This window comes from Cetorhinus maximus, chromosome 28, assembly GCF_964194155.1.
Source record: "Cetorhinus maximus chromosome 28, sCetMax3.hap1.1, whole genome shotgun sequence".
Lineage (NCBI taxonomy): Eukaryota > Metazoa > Chordata > Chondrichthyes > Lamniformes > Cetorhinidae > Cetorhinus > Cetorhinus maximus.
In genome coordinates, this window is record NC_135906.1 from 23,765,947 (window position 1) to 23,782,350 (window position 16,404).

Below are 16,404 nucleotides of genomic sequence, written 5' to 3' on the forward strand. Positions count from 1 at the left end.
GTGGATTAGCATCGGGCAGTCCCAATATCTCAGGGAGGCAACAACTGATTTTGTCATTAAAAAAACAAGATGCTGGAAAAGCTCAGCTGGTCTGGCAGCATCTGTGGAGAGAGAAACAAGATTCAACATTTTGAGTCCGTATGATTCTTCTTCAGGGACTGATTTTGACACCTACGCTCACACTGAACCTCAGTGTAGTGGGTTCACTCTAAGCACTGCACTGAAATCACCAACGTTTCCCCTGTGTGCAGGGTTTTTAAGTCTATTTGGAAGCAGAAGATACAAGTTGGTAACATATATATTTTGTTTTCAATTTTCTGACTCATTCAAAGTTGAGGAAAATTAACCTATTTCCACTGGTCAGAGAGTCAATAGTGGGCAGAAATGTAATCACTGAAATGCAGACGAGATGGGTTTAGATAGTGTTATTAAAACTGGAAAAGCTTTCTGGAATGCCCTGCCAACACCAGATCTGGAAGCACAATCTGCGGATTTTAAAAAGGCTTTAGGCAAGAAATTCAATAAGGGCAGGGGGATTGTGACGAAGCGGATTGCTTTTTCAGAGGGTTGGCAAAGGTGCAATGGGCCAAAGGGCCTCCCATCCCTGCTGTAAAACTCCACAATTCTGCATACCTCGAGAGGGAAGAGACACAGCCACCAACCCTGAACAAAGTTCGGATGACTTCCCTGACCAACAGAAGCAGCCGCTGATGGACAATGAGGCGGCTGTTTTATTCTGGAGAGCAAGAGTGTAACCGCCCTTACTGATCACCAGTTGCTAGCTGCAACAGTGCCGCCCCCTCCTCTTCCATCAATAAAATTCCTAAAAACACAGCAACCTGCAGTGATTGTATATTTCAAGATTTTTAATCATACCCCATCTCCATCCCACAAAGAATTATAAGCAATACAAATAATTTAGTTCAACCTTTGTAGTATTTCAAGTTTTCAACTCATTACAGCAACTCTTAAGGAATATTAATAGCTGTTAGTGTGAAGTGCTGCTACTTTAAAAAGGTAGCGTTAACTTTGCTAATTTTCTTTCTTCTCCTGAAGGCGGGAGTCTGGCTATGGTCATTCGTCACCTTCCAGTATCCGGTCCCCGTGATCATTCTTCGCAGTGTCACAAGTTATTGAATCATCGAGGCACGGTCGTTTGGAAGGGGTGGGGAGCCATCACATTCATGCCTGATCCCACTCTCACCGGTCAACTACAAATATGTATTTTCCAACAAGGGTCACCGCCCAACAGATCAGGAGCAGGGGCCCTGGCTGACTCTCTCTGCTCCAGCCCTACTTTCCGAGGTCAGATGCCGGACCCTCTCCTATAACTGGGGCGAGTTCAGCCAATGTGATACAGATTGGGAACTACTCAGTCACATGCCACATGTTTGGACTCAAATGAGTTACACTGGGGGAGCCTAAACGGTCACTCTGCATTAAGTAACATTTGGAGATGGGCTCAGAAATGTAGTCTACATATAAACAAGAAACTTGAAATTGCACAAGCCAAGTTCGTCACTTGCAGATTAGGATAAATTAATTTTTTTTTTAAAAACCAAACCATTCCTCCTTATGTATCCTTCCCCCTTCTCTCTGCCCAGCCTGCTTCAGTAGGTTTGGGTTGGTTAAAACCCAGCCAACACCGATTGCAATGGACCTGCCTCCCAATTGACTGAAGTAGTTTGGACAATCGCCTCAAGTGAGCAGAAGGCAGGAGATGGTTAATCTAGTACGTTAAAATAAATTTGGCACGTTTTCATTACCCTCCCTACCACAGCAGCTGCAACATTAAAACACAAATGCAACTGCAGCTTCAACAGTCACTAACTTTTGGGGAGCCATCTGTCGGCTTACGAACTGGGTCAGAGCAGATAATTCATTCAAATTTCAGTCCTTGGTATTTGAGGGAAACTAAATGCACAGGGTATTTGCAGCCACCTACTGGCTTACTGCTCCTATAGTATTTAGTCTGCTTTGTGACTTTATTAACTTTCCCAGGATTATGGACTCAAAACAAGTCACCAAAGGCTTCACAAACTACTGTTAAGAACGAACACAATGCACACGTGCAGTGAGAGCACCGTGAATAGTTCGGTGTTTATTGACTTCCCCCAAATTATGAGCACCCTCTGGCCCCAAAAAATGGTGTCGATTGTCGGGAGCACACCAGGCACCCTTTAACGGTATTCTTGTACCAAGTGGGCATTCACAGATGTCAGATCAGCAAGCGATGTCAAATACCCATTATCAGGGAAGATGAGGACCAGGAATAAGAAGCGCAGTTAATTGCCCTCATTCTTAGTTCAAAGCCAGTGTGGCCTGCCCACTTCTGCCCTGGCAGACCTCATATCTCTTTGGCCCCTGCACTGTCCCAATCATTTGATCTTTCTGATCTGCTGTGTCTCATTATTTCAACTGGCTGAGCCACCTCAGGAGATGAAAAGACAATTGTCTTGAAAGTATACACAGTCCACTCCCAAGGCTGACCCCTAACTCATGGAAAGATCTTCAGAGGCAAGTGACCACCAACCACATCTAGCCCAGACCATGAACAACCTCAAAAAAGAGAGAATCTACAAGGGAACCTGGAAGCAGACCGAATGCAGCAACAGGATCATGTCTGAAAAATACCAGGTCTGCATGGGTTCTTCATAAACCATTTTCTTCATTAAAATTTTCTTCAGATTGAAAATAAAACCTTTTCCAGTTGAAAAAAACAATCCCATAAAGCACATCAACACAGGTACAGTTTGACCCAAGTGTCGGATGCAGTAAACCAAATCAAAGGCCCCACAACATCAGAACAAGCAATACCGGTTAAAAAAATGTGTATTAGGTTTAAAAAGTTAGTTATCTTGTCAGTGGTTAGGTTGAGAATCGTTTTCTCATTGTAACCCATGGCCTGCGAGAGATAGAAGATGCAGTCAGCATGCTTATATTAAGATACTTTATGGGGGAGGTGGGTGGAATAAAGAACATGCTGATGTAACATTCATAGTATTCATTAAGAGTGCTGAAATAGTAACAAAAATGAGAACTCGTTGCCTAATATTGGGCAGCAGGCTCCCATTCATAAACAACAAGCAATTTTAATTGCTGCTGACGTGAAACAGAGTTCTACGAAAGAGAATTGCCTGTGTCAAAGTGTTTAATGGGCTAGTTTCGCAACGCTGAGGTCATATTCTCCAGTAGCAGCAACTGTGGAAAGGGGTGGGGAGGGGAGGAGGGTGGGTGTGGGGTGGGGTGGTCACTGTTGCTTCCTAACACAATTGCTGCACTTGTGGTAAACCATTCACTTCCTTTCGGAGGTGCTGAATTAGAGAAACAAGAAAACTATGCCACAGTGACTGAGCCTCTGGATAGTAGGAGGAGGATTCCGGAGGCTGCGTCAGGTCCTCAAGTCATGGGATCACTTGAGAGAGGATGGAAAAACATCAAGGGGAGGGGAGGGGGAGTCGAAGCTTAAAAGCCATTTCCTTTAAAGTCATCAATCACAGAATAAAGCTTTAGATCTATAATGCTTCGTTCTACAACCCCAGCTTTGACACAACCTGTTGAAACCACATGTAGGCAATACAAAATCACCTCCTTAAAGTTACAATAACCAAAAAAAAAAAAAATCTGGCCAGAACAATAAATAACATCCAAGTATCCCCTCCCCATGCTCCTTCCTACAAACGTAGTGTTAATAAATTACAAGTCTCAGATTTCTCTGCTTCAGTCTCAAAACGGAATGAGGGAAGTCTGTTCATTTACTGGGTGGTTTGTAAGGCTCAAGCAGGAGCTTAGAGAAGGTATTGACTTTGTCGGTGCCCCTAACTTCATGAGGTAACAGTGGGAGCTTCACTATGTGAAAATCTTCATACAGATCCTCCATCTAAAAGGAAAACAAAAAGACAAGCTAAAATCATCTTATTCAAAAAAGATATTTAAGATCTAAATGGTGAACTAACCCTCATAATAGCAAGGACAGACATGGAAACATCTATGTGCCTGACACACTAAAAATTTGAAAGTACCTGGCAAGGAAGTCATTATTATAGAGCTTGAGTATTGCTGAAGAGAGAGATGCTGTTGAAGTTTTTTGCCTTGTACTCATTGGGACAGTATCGCAAGAATACCAAATCTCAATGGGACACAACAATTTATACTGCATGAGAAGAGGGTGCTGATTGGTTGGCAAGTGAACTCTGATTGGTAGAGGCATTGCCACAGAGAGTGCGCCAAGAAACAGTTAACTGCCAAGCTTTTTGTTTCAATTCAAACCAGGCAAGTCGACCCCAAACTTTTGTTTAGTTGAGAAAAGGGGAACAGTCATTTTCCTTGGCTCGTTCCCCATGGCGTATGACCTTGACCAGAGTCGACTTGCCTGATTTGAATTTAAAAAGCTTGGCAGTTAATTGTCCCCTGGTGCATTCTCCATGGTAACTCCTCTACCAATCGAGTCCACTTGCCAACCAATCAGTACCCCTTTCTCAGGCAATAAAAATTTGTTGTTTCCTTTGAAATTTGGTATTCTTGTCATTCTGTCTGGATGAGTACAACACGAAAAGCTCTGATAACATGTCTTTTTTCAGCATTACTCATGTGCTGTAACGATATTAAGCTGCCAGATCAGTTTCATTCAGGCAGTGCTAAAGGCTTGAACAAACCAGTTAAAAACAAAAAGCTTTGATTGATTCAACAATCACAAGCATCCTGAACTCAGGCATCAGAAGCTAATTTGAACAGAATTAAGTACTCATTTTAAATTCATAGCTGTTGAAAACAAAGCAAAATCTATCGGTTCATTCAACACAAAAGCAGAATACCGCAAATGTTGGAATCTAAAATGAAAACAGAAACTGCTGGAAATACCCAAGTCAGGCAGCATCAATGGAGAGAGAAATAGAGCTAACTGTTTTTAATATTGGAGTTCGCAGCCCGGTCAGTAATTTATCCCTCTCACTTCCTCCTTGCCCTCTTCCACTCCCCTGCCAACCTCTCTCAGAGTCCTTACATTTAAACTTGGATTGCATTTGCTTTAACGTAGGTGGTTGAGAGATGATCTAAGTGAGGTGTTTCAAATTATAAAAGGGATTAAATAGAGTAGTTACTGAGAAACTATTTTCTCTGATGGGGAAACCCAGGACATGAGGGCACAATCAATGTTCCTTCAAAACTGCTCAACCAAAGTCAGGCAGCACATGTTGAACCCCTTTAAATTATCTTGCACATGCAGTCACGCAACAACATTTAAAGGGGCCACCCACTTAAACAAATATCAGGAAACACTGACCACAATCTTCAAATTTCAGGAGAGAAATCTAAAGGCACTTTTTCCACACAAAGGGTAGTGGAAATCTGGAACTCTTTCTGGGTCATTTGAAATTTTCCAAGAGGGATTTAGTAGGCAGGGATATCAAGTGGCATAGGTCAAAGAGTTTGAGGGGGGAAATAATGGAGTCGAGCTACAGGTCAGCCGCAATCTAAGTGAGTGGCGGAACAGGTTGGAGGGGCTGAATGGCCAACTCCCACTCTGATTGGCATCTTTTACATCTTGATTGCACCTAGCTTGAAAGACCATAAGACATAGGAGCAGAAATTAGGCCATTCGGCCCATCGAGTCTGCTCCGCCATTCAATCATGGCTGATAAGTTTCTCAACCCCATTCTCCCCGTAACCTTTGATCCCCTTACCAAGCAAGTCTGAACTGTGCTTAAATCCTCTCCGATAAAGAAAATAAAAAGAAACTTAATTCACTTCAAGCATGAGGTTAACCTAGTCACAGTTTAGCTGGTCACATCTTCTGTGCATAATATTGCACCCAAGTAGAAAATTCATGCCCATTATGACCGTACCTGATCTAGATATTTTGATTGGATTTTGTGTCGAGCTTCACACATCCTACATGGTTTCTCCCCTGGATCTGGAAACACCAGTTGGTTTACAATGATGTTGTGGCTGTCGATTTTACACTTGGCCAACTCTTGAATAAGTCGTTCTGTCTCGTACAAGGACAGAAACTCGGCGATGCACACACAGATGAATGTGGTCTGTTCCTGTGAGAAGTAAACAGAAAAGGCCGTAGAATAGGTTTAGTAGGCAACCACCATCTTGCATCTCACCAACTAAAACAGAGGTGACTGCAAGAGAAATATTAGCTTCGATTTCATACATTTCCTTTCACTTATCCCAACTTTCTCCGGTATCCCTCTTGGCTGTCAGACATGCCTCAGTGAGTAGCACACGTGTCCATGACTCAGGTGGTTGTGGTCCCACACCAGGGTCTTGAGCACAAGATCTAGGCCTTCACTTGTGCAGTAATGAGGGAGTGCTCCAGTGTCAGAAGTGCTGTCTTTCAGATGGTGCACTAAACTGAGCCCTTGGGTGGACATAAAAGATCCTGGACATTATTTCAAAGAGCAAGCGAGTGCTGGTGAATATTTATATTTAGCCCTCAATCAACATTACTAAAATGGGATCATCACATTGCTGTTTTTGGGATCTTGCTGTGCGTAAATTGGCTAACATGTTTCCTACATAATAACAATCACTACACTTCAAAAGTACTTAATTGGTTGCAAGTGTTTTGGGAGGTCATGTGGTAGTGAAAGGCATAATATAAAAGCAAGTCTTTCTGCCACTCCTGCTCAGAAAGTTTTCTCAGGTATCATATGCGTGGAGCCCTGCTGCTAATTTGCTGCTCCTTGTATGTCAGCAAAAGATGTTAGCCAGAGGAGCAAGACAAGCATTCCTGAACCTGTCCTATTCTCATTCCCAATCCTTGCCCTAAACATCCATTAACAAAGGAAAGTAGTAAAATCCCTGGTAGATTATTACTCACAGCTCCTCTCAAAGTTAACCACAGCACCGCACTCTATCCTAGACAAGATTAGCTAACTCAGTAGAGATTAGAATTCCTATATTCAGTATGATTCAACAGCAGACATTCCCAAGAGAGCCTGTGTCTGGCATACATTTTCATGAATCCTATTTCGAAAATATTAAGGGTGCCTTTACAATGTTAAGATGTGAAATTGCTGGAGATGTCAACTAGTTATAGTATTAGTGCAGTCCAGCAAAACTCTCTTCTACTGCAGGTCTCCACCCATACTGTACCAGATTCAGGTTTAATATCAGAATTTGGATTTACACAATAACTTTCAGCTTACAGTAAGAAAATCACTAACACCATTGCTTGTAGTAAAATGTTGGAGATACTCAGTTGCTCTGCGTATGTACAACATACATACACACGTACTAAATACTTTTAACCACAGAATTCACAGAGCTCTCAACCTCCGAATCACTGCAATTGCTGCCAAATTTTTGAAAATAATATCTGTATAAATATTGGAGAGCGCCAGGAATTTATAGAAGAGAAACCAGTACTTTGCATTTGTACGAAGCATATATAGAAATCAGGAATGAGAACCAAGACGAAAAATCAAATGAAATGCATTTTGGTGGTGGGGAGGCGGAGGGGGGGGAAAGAGAAGAAAAGAGCATAAAACAAATTACAGAGAGTTGGCTGCGCATTTTACTGAGATTATCCCCTAGTAGGTGAAGACAGGTTGGGGTGGAAGGTACTGCAAGTCCAAGACGCTGGAACAAAAGGAATGAGTGTGTGATGAGTGAATATGGGAGGGGATGCTGCAGTTTCACAAAATAAAGTGCAAAATAGTCATATTCTCACTGGAACTATCTGGGTAAGAATATTTAATAGGAGTGACAGCCTAGGGGTTACAGTTCTGGACCAGCATCCCAGAGTTCATGAATTCAATAAATTCAGTAATCTTTGGGCTGCCACCAGGTTTAAAAAAAAACTACCCGCAGGGATGGGGTGGGTTCCTGTCCAGTCTCACACGACGCGGTTTAATCTTAATAGTGTCAAGGCAAATGGTGACGGGCAACACATACCGATTTACCAGGCAGTGTCCCCTGTAATCTAGGAGCTGACACTAAACTTGGGTTTTTCAATGTTGTGAGGGAAAGCAAGAGAGCAAGAACGTGGTTGGTAAAGGATGCTGCATTATAGATTTGTGCACAAAGAGTTTAAAAAATTCCACACACCAAATCAAAGATTCTGTAGAATGACGACTTCAGCTAAACCATTAAATCTCAAGTCACTACTGATCTCACGTTAAGTGAAAAAAACCAATGAAGCAGTAATTACCGGGTCTTTAAACTGCTCGCTGACTGAACGAATGACGGGTAAGGTCTCCTCTAGCTTCGATGCAAGTTGATCTGCATTCATGTCACCGAGTCCAAGCATACTGCACATCTGAAATGCAGGCAATGATTAAATATGTGCACAGCTCGATCCAACAACCAGCACAAAGATTACACTTATCACCGACAATTCAAGTATCAATTATTCGAAATTTAAATGTTTGCATACCATCACAGCCACCTTAATTGTTTTTATTTTAAAAGTCAATGCATGCAGCCTTATTTACATTTATTCTGAAGCAAGGTATCCTAGCTAATTTTAATCCAAAATACTGCATGCTCTAACATTAAAGACTGACTTTAAAAATGCACGCTATTAAGTGTGGAAGACCACCTGTACACAACAAGAATTTGCAGGTATCACACCAGTGATTCACCAACGTGCACAGCAAGATTCCACAGCTGTTCGGCACCAAGATCAGCTAAACCAGAACAAACTGGATATTTGTCAACCAGTGGAAAGTCTCACCCAACTCCTGTATAAGTGTGTCACACAGGATCTGTTACGGAATAAAAACAGAAAATGCTGGAAAAACTCAGCAGATCTGATAGCAGCTGAGGAGAGAGAAACAGAGTTAACATTTCGAGTCTGTTATGACTCTTCTTCAGAGCTGAGTCATAAGGACTCGAAATGTTAACTCTGCTTCTCTCTCCATAGATGCTGCCGGACCCGAGTTTTTCCAGCATTTTTCTGTTTTTATTTCAGATTTTCAGCATCCGCAGTATTTTGTTTTTATCTGTTTACAGAATATACTTTGATTAAGTACAGTTGAGACCATTGTGTGGTATAACATCAGAGATATACAGCAGATTCCAAGGCATAAGTGATTGCTAAGTTTTACAACAACCCAAACATATGCAAGTTTTAAATAAACTTTTAGGAGACCCTGCAATTAGACAGTGCCTCAGGGGCTGAATAAAAACTGTACTTAATATACATAGAAGACTCAGACTTTGTTTAGCGCTTATTTCCCTTCACCTGATCTTGTTCCCTTCTCTCAGTGATTTTTTTTTAATTGAGTTCTGGTGCAACAACCCCCTATTATTTTGAAGTGACATGTATAACATAGGTATTAAGTGTTGGGAAGCTTTTTGTACACAGGGAAAATATCTATTCTTGCCCACTTTCCAGTTGTGGACACCAATGGTATACAGAGCAGGAATGCTGTCATATTTCATTTTCACCCACTTCCTAGCCCATAGAGGCTCAAAAGTACCACACCCAGCACCTTTACCTACCGACAGAGCAACCACAATCTCATTCTTAACACCAATTTCCCTTCATTCTATTGTCTAATAGGTTTCAGAGCAGATGAAGCCACTACCTGGGAGATGAAAGGGCTGATCTGGTTCTTAATCTGCATTAGTCTCCCAAGCCCCCGCTCAACGATAGTTGGAAAGTTCAGGAGTCGTAGTGTGTGCCCTGTTGGTGCCGTGTCAAACACCACCACTGAGAAGTTCATGCCTTTCACCAACCTGTAAAACACGAGTTATTTAACAAAAGGGGCTGTGTTAGACTAAAAAAAATTATCTGCAGCAAATGTCACGATGGAACCATATTCACCTGCAAATCAGTGCCCACAAATTTATACCCCTAAACAAATTAACCGGACAGAGGTTTGCGAATCTCACCAATTCTACAGCTGTATCTTAACACGTTCTCAAATTGCATCAAGACATGTAAAGGGTCCAATTTTGTAATATATAGATCTGCATCAAGCATTTTACATCTATTATAATATGACCTGTGCCAATTAACATGCAAGGAGAGCCACAATAACCCACCCTGTCACTTATATGAAAGAATTTTGAGAGTCGGAGTTTCACTAATATAACACGGCTATGAGTAAGCACCTTTTTAGATTTTTCAGAGGTTGTGTTCTGGTTCTAGTGAGATAAACAGTGGGCTGAGGGCTCAGCGCGCAATGGGATTTACTATCTATACAGCTCTGACATTCACATTTAGCTCCAGGTCAGCAAGTAGCTCAGTAGAAGTATTCCCACCCCCCCTACTCCAAAACACCACATTTTTCAAACTAAAAACAGGTTATGAAGGTTAATTTAGATCGCCTGAATAAAAAAATTAGAAGATAAAATCTCCACGTCTGGCAAAGTATAGATTGCACAACAGACAGGGGATAAACACATTACATAGAGTGTACAGCAGAATTTATAGCACAAAAACAGGCTATTCAACCCAACTGGCCATGCGGATGTTTATGCTCCATGAGTCTCCCCTCTACGCACCCCCCCCCCCACCCCCCCTTGCTTCATCTAACCCTATCAGCATAACCCCCTATTCCTGTCTCTCGTGTCTATCCAGCTTTCCTATGTTCTCAACCGCTCCATGTGGTAGTGAGTTCCAGATTGTAACCACTCTCTGGCTAAAGAAGTTTCATCTTAGCTTATGCACCCATAGTTATCTCATACACAGTGCCCCTCCACCCTTATGCCTCACCCCAAGTACAACATCCAACTCAAATGGTTCCAGGGCTTTCTTCTCCATTAGTTGGTCAGAAAATCCACTGCTCACTCTTGAAGACCTTCTTCACATCAGTTACTGCTAGTCTACATCCAGTACACATTAAGGGCCAAAGTGCACGGGAACATTTTAAGTTACCATGAACACACTCGCACCTTATCCCACAATAGTTTCTGTCCGCAATTATGGCAGTTCCTCAGGTTTGCACCCGTTCACACTTAGCAGCTCCACCACAATCCTGCTTGAAAGCCAGGGCCCTGGATTCTCCATAATTGGAGCTAGAAACCCGATTCACAGAGAAGTCACACATACAAACCAACATCTTATCCTTCAAAAATAAAAAAACACCAATAATACCATTCCACCAACATAATTCATCTATAATACTAAAATATTACAGATTTAAATAAAGAAACAGAACTGCAGTTTAAATCAGATCTCTCAAACAAAGTTATCCCAACCTACTATCTTTTGATGAAAATAAGGCTGTACAACTTTACATATTTTTGGGTCCAAGTATTTTCTGGAATTTAGATGGTTAAGGGGTGATTAGATCGAAGTTTACGATATTAAATGAAACACTTAGGATAGAGGAACTATTTCCACAGCTTAGGGAGCCTAGGACGAGGGGGCATAGTCTAAAAATTAGAGCCGGACCTTTCTGGAGTCAAATTACACGCAAATTTTACGAGCAAAGGGTGGCAGAAGTTTAGAACGTTCAAACAGAAAATGATGCTAGATGCAGTGCTGATTTTAAAACTAAGATTGATAGATGTTTTTGTTAATCAAAAGTATTTAGGGATATGGGACAAAGGTGCATAGAGTTAGGTCACCGATCAGCATGGTCTCACTGAATGACGGAACAGGCTCAAGGGGTTAAATGGCCTCCTTCTGTTCCTATCTTCCTTTCCCTTTTACGTTACCTCATGACTTCAGCGTAGCTCATAGCTTCATCGATGCCTGGGAACGCACTCATCGCCTCCTGCATCATCTTCTTACCCATGCTCAACATGTTATCTTCCTCAAAAAATTCATCAGGTAATTCGGCCACTCCCAGGCTTGGATCGATTTCCTGCATGAGGAAAGGGTAAAGCCACAACAAACCTAAGTGTGTTCATCCTTAGAATCCAAGTTCACACAGGATACAAAAGTCCCAAAAGCTGCTTTTCCACCCCCCTCCAAACGGCAGGTAAGCTGAAAACCTTTTACGGCCAAAGGTCCTATCCGACACATTAGCCTAGTTTTCTCATTCCAACATTCAAGAAGCTGATTCATAATAAAATCCTATCCTATGTTAGAAGCTGAATCATAATAAATCCTAACCTACGTTAGGGTTCAAATCCCACTACAGCAGATGGTGAAATTTGAATTCAGTAAAAATCTGGAATTTAAAGTCTAATGATGACCATGAAACCATTGCCGATTGTTGTAAAAACCCATCTGGTTCACTAATGCCCTTTAGGGAAGGAAACCTGCCGTCCTTACCTGGTCTGGCCTACACATGACTCCAGACCCACAGCAATGTGGTTGACTCTCAAAAATGCCCTCTGAGCAAGGACAATTAGGGATGGGCAATAAATGCTAGCCTATCCAGCAACGCCCACATCCCGTGAATGAATAAAAGAAAAACATTCCGATAAATAAGCACCCCTTCAAGGCAAATATATCTTTCCTTAAGTGCGGAGCCCAAAATTGAACCCAGTTCTCAGATGGGGTCTGACCAAGGCTCTGGAACTGTTAAGCTGTTTATTGTAAAATGGAGGATTTCAAAAAGGTGAAGATACAATCACAGGCATAAACATTTTTAAACACATCTGTATATAACAATTAACTTATTTTCAATATTACTACAAGGTGCAATTGTCCAGTCACGTATTTAACTCTTTTGAAAACAAATAAATACAGATAGGATTGTATTATGATTCAGCTTCCTGAATGCAGGTTGCTATTTGTCTAGTGCACATTATCTAGTCATATCTGTCCAGCTGGATTTTCAATACAATTTCCCATGTTTGACTAGGTATCCTCATTTGCAGGAACATTCTTGCATGAAATATGAATAGAAATCTCCCTCAAAGCAGCGAATCTGGCTTATAAGTGAATTATACATTTAGTGTATGCTTACAACTTAAGGGTGACCAGCCTTACAAACCTCCAGAAACACTGCATTCCTTCATTCTGACCTCTTGTTTATCTCCCATTTCCTACACTCCAATATTCGCTGTGCCTTGAGCTCTGGAATTTCCTCACTAAATATCTTGCCTCCCTTTCCTCCTACAACTCTGACCAAGCTGTTGATCACCTATCTTAAAATGTCCTTTTTTTGTCTTGGTATTAACCTTTGGCAGATGGCAATCAAGTGAACTGGCTAGATCAAACCCGCCTGAAGAGTAAAAGTGCAAAGCAGGTAGCTGACTTGGGGGAAATTGAAATTTGAATTAACATCTGCTGAGAACAGTAATTGAGGCCCGATTCCTTTCTGAGGAGATCTTAGGATTTTTATAAACTGGTGTTGGTTAGCATGGGTAAACCATGAGCCTATACCAGAATGATCATAAAGGGACAGTGGCAGCAGTGGTCTTTTCTTGCTCAAAACATTATTTTTATTTTAATATAAAACTGTCCTCCCAATCAGATTTACCACTTTTGCAGGTTTGAAAGCTGCAATATTGTTAAGGATTGCTTTGGCATTCAGGCTAACTGCAGCACGTAGACACATGTTACCAAATGTAATAGTCGAATCTTCTGTGTAACAGATTTGAATAGCACTCTTACTACAAAGCAGCTGCAGCATTTTTCCCCTACTCACTGTTCACATATGGAATCTCTAACTACAAAAATTACAGCAACGTCTGAATTATCAATTCTTGGTTTACTTCATTTGCTTTGCTAAATAAATGGTTTGAGCCACATACACAATATTTAATTTGTACTATTTTATTCTGCATTGCTTGTAGTTTTACTTACCATAGCAAACAGATTGTCATAACCTTTCACTTTTGTTGGTACTTTGGAGAATTTCTGATCGAATGCATCAGAGATATTATGGGCAGGATCTGTAGAAATGATCAGCACACTCTCTCGAACCTCCGCTAACTGCACAGCCAAGCTGCAGCTGTTTTGGAGAACACATTTACAAATTAGGTACAACTATATGAAACATTAAAAGTGATCATTGGAGCAAGATCTGAGAGAGGTCCTCATTTATTCCTTCCTTTCTTCCCACAGCACATGGAGCTTGCAAGATTGAATAGAGACAACACTCTATACTCAGTGATTTTGGTGCAATAATGGAACACAAGAGAAAAGGACCAGGTGTGATTTTTTAAAAAATATATTCATTCATGGGGTGTGGGCATTGCTGGCTAGGCCAGCACTTATTGCCCATCCCTAATTGCCCTTGAGAAAGTGGTGGTGAGCTGCCTTCTTGAGCCACTGCAGTCCATGTGGTGCAGCACCCACACTGCTGTTAGGGAGAGAGTTCCAGGATTTTGACCCAGCAACAGTGAAGGAACAGTGATATAGTTCCAAGTCAGGATGGTGTGAGACATGGAGGGGAGCTTTCAGGTGGTGCTGTTCCCACATATCTGCTGGCCTTGTCCTTCTAGGTGGTAGGGGTCGCAGGTTTGCAAGGTTCTGTCAAAGGAGCCCCGACTTGTAGATGGCACACAATTCTACCACTGTCAGCTGTGGTGGAGGGGATGTTTGTGGATGAGGCGGCAATCAAGTGGGTTGCCTTATCCTGGATGATGTCGAGCTTCTTGAGTGTTGCTGCAACTGCACTCATCCAAGAAAGTGGAGAGTATTCCATCACTCTCCTGACTTGTGCCTCGTAGATGCATATAGGCTTTGGGGAGTCAGGAGGCGAGTTACTATCCACAAAACTCCCAGCCTCTGACCCACTTTTGTAGTCAATGACACTAGCTCCAATAATCCTCAGTACCTCAGCCAACACTGCAACAAATGGCCCTGGTCCCCTTTTGCTATCAAATCACCATCTAAGAGAAAATGAAGCTGTTATTCCTCAAATCTGGCAACCAGCACAAGCACTGAAAAGCTTTGAAAATAGCACAAGCACTGAAAAGCTTTGAAAGTGAACATTTTACACAATCCCCATCATTTTCCTTATGAAGTTCACCATTAATAACAAAAACAACATGCTATGTCAAGCAATTTTTCCCAATTCAGATTTGGCAAAGCAACCCTTTAACAGGAAAAACTAAGGGATAAGATTTTTTTTAAAAAAATACATCCTATCAAATGAAACTCACTCAAAATAAAACACCTTAAAATAATCCAGTTAAATTTTGCCACAATTTTCAGCAGTTGGGAAGACAAATGGGATATTTAATGCAAGGAGATAAAAGGAGTATACAAGGATAAGGAAGTCTTGCTGCAATTGTACAGGGCTTTAGTGAGGCGAAACATGGGGTTGTACAGTTTTGGTGTCTGTACCCAAATAACAACACACTTGCTTTAAGAGAAATTGCAACAAAGGTTCAGTAAATCAATTCCCGGGATGAGGGTTGAACCATGTGGGCAGGTTGAGTAGAATGAAATGTGACTGCACTGAAATGTGCAAGTTACTTAGGGGGGCTCAACAAGTTGGATGCTGAGAAGTTGTGCTGGAGTGTGCAGAACTAGGAGTTACAGTCTCAGGATAAGGAGTCAATCATTTAAGACTGAGGAGGAGAAATTTCCTCACTCATAGGGTGGTGAATCTTTGGAACTCTCTACCTTGAGAGCAATGGATTCTCAGTCCTTGAGCATATACAAGACTGAGGTTGATAGATTTTTGAATTCTTAAGGGAACCAAGGGATCAGGTTGGAAAGTAAAGCTGATATAGAAGATCAGACATGATCAAACTGAAGGACACAGCAGGATCAAGAGAACATAGAGTCTAAACCTACTCCTATTTTCCATGTTCAACATAATATGAAAAATGACATTTATATGTACTCCATTGCCTGTACTGTAGGATAGTGTATTAGTTTGTAATTGTAATACAATCTCAATTCAACATTACCCTTCCTATAACCTAACGAATAGTTTCCAGCTGAATTCGGTCAGCTCTTTTTGTCACTACATCACTGTTACACGCTTGCATGTTTTTAACCCGAATATATATATATATATATATGATTTTTCCTTAGATGCAAGTTGAAGTGCAATTCAATCTTTGGGGAATGCAACGTGTTCCTTGAATAAAACACCACTGGGAAGAAAACAAAAGTGAATAAAATGTTGGGGTAGCTCCCTCCCTGCTTTTACCTGCAGGTGGTTTTGCCCACCCCTCCTTTCCCACCCACAAAGATCCACTTGAGGGACTTCTGCTCGATGATGTTAACCAAGGTGGGCTCCAGAGGCTCCACGTCTATTGCATCCTCAAACTCCTCGTCCATCGCCGCCGCCATCTCCGATAGAATCACGTGAAGGGGGGAGGGGGGGAAAGGGGGCGGGCCTCGAACTTCCTCCCTTTCTATTTATTTATCGATAATTTTAAAAAGACAACCGTCCTGAACATCTAACGACTTTTAGTGCCAGTGACAGCCGGGAAGGGAACATCGGCCGACAGGTTTTACTTTACATTACATTACAAGCATTCCTCACACCACGACCCCTCTCCATCGTCAACGCTGATTGGCGCGGGCCTGCTCAGTAAAATACATTCCAATTGGTTAGGCTACAATATAATCAAAATCCT

At 41.7% G+C, this 16,404-nt stretch overlaps 1 protein-coding gene across 1 annotated transcript; it reads right to left on the reverse strand.

The window, feature by feature from the left end:
* Nucleotides 1-3,135: 3,135 nt before the first annotated feature.
* get3 (guided entry of tail-anchored proteins factor 3, ATPase) lies at nt 3,136-16,253 on the reverse strand. Its single transcript, XM_078531426.1, has 7 exons — nt 15,972-16,253; nt 13,667-13,814; nt 11,623-11,771; nt 9,543-9,693; nt 8,162-8,269; nt 5,844-6,044; nt 3,136-3,880 (listed from the first exon to the last, which is right to left on the reverse strand). The coding sequence occupies exons 1-7, from the start codon at nt 16,112-16,114 to the stop codon at nt 3,752-3,754; spliced, it is 1,029 nt and encodes a 342-aa protein (XP_078387552.1). The 5' UTR covers nt 16,115-16,253; the 3' UTR covers nt 3,136-3,751.
* Between the last annotated feature and the right edge of the window lie 151 nt (nt 16,254-16,404).

What these genes read in the sequence shown, in the direction of transcription:
- get3 (XM_078531426.1), bottom strand. Translation starts at nt 16,114, where the DNA reads ATGGCGGCGGCGATGGACGAGGAGTTTGAGGATGCAATAGACGTGGAG. An exon ending in GTGGGCAAAACCACCTGCAG is followed by an intron (nt 13,815 to 15,971) that starts GTAAAAGCAGGG and finishes TCTCCAAAACAG; the next exon opens with CTGCAGCTTGGCTGTGCAGT. An exon ending in ATGACAATCTGTTTGCTATG is followed by an intron (nt 11,772 to 13,666) that starts GTAAGTAAAACT and finishes TTCCTCATGCAG; the next exon opens with GAAATCGATCCAAGCCTGGG.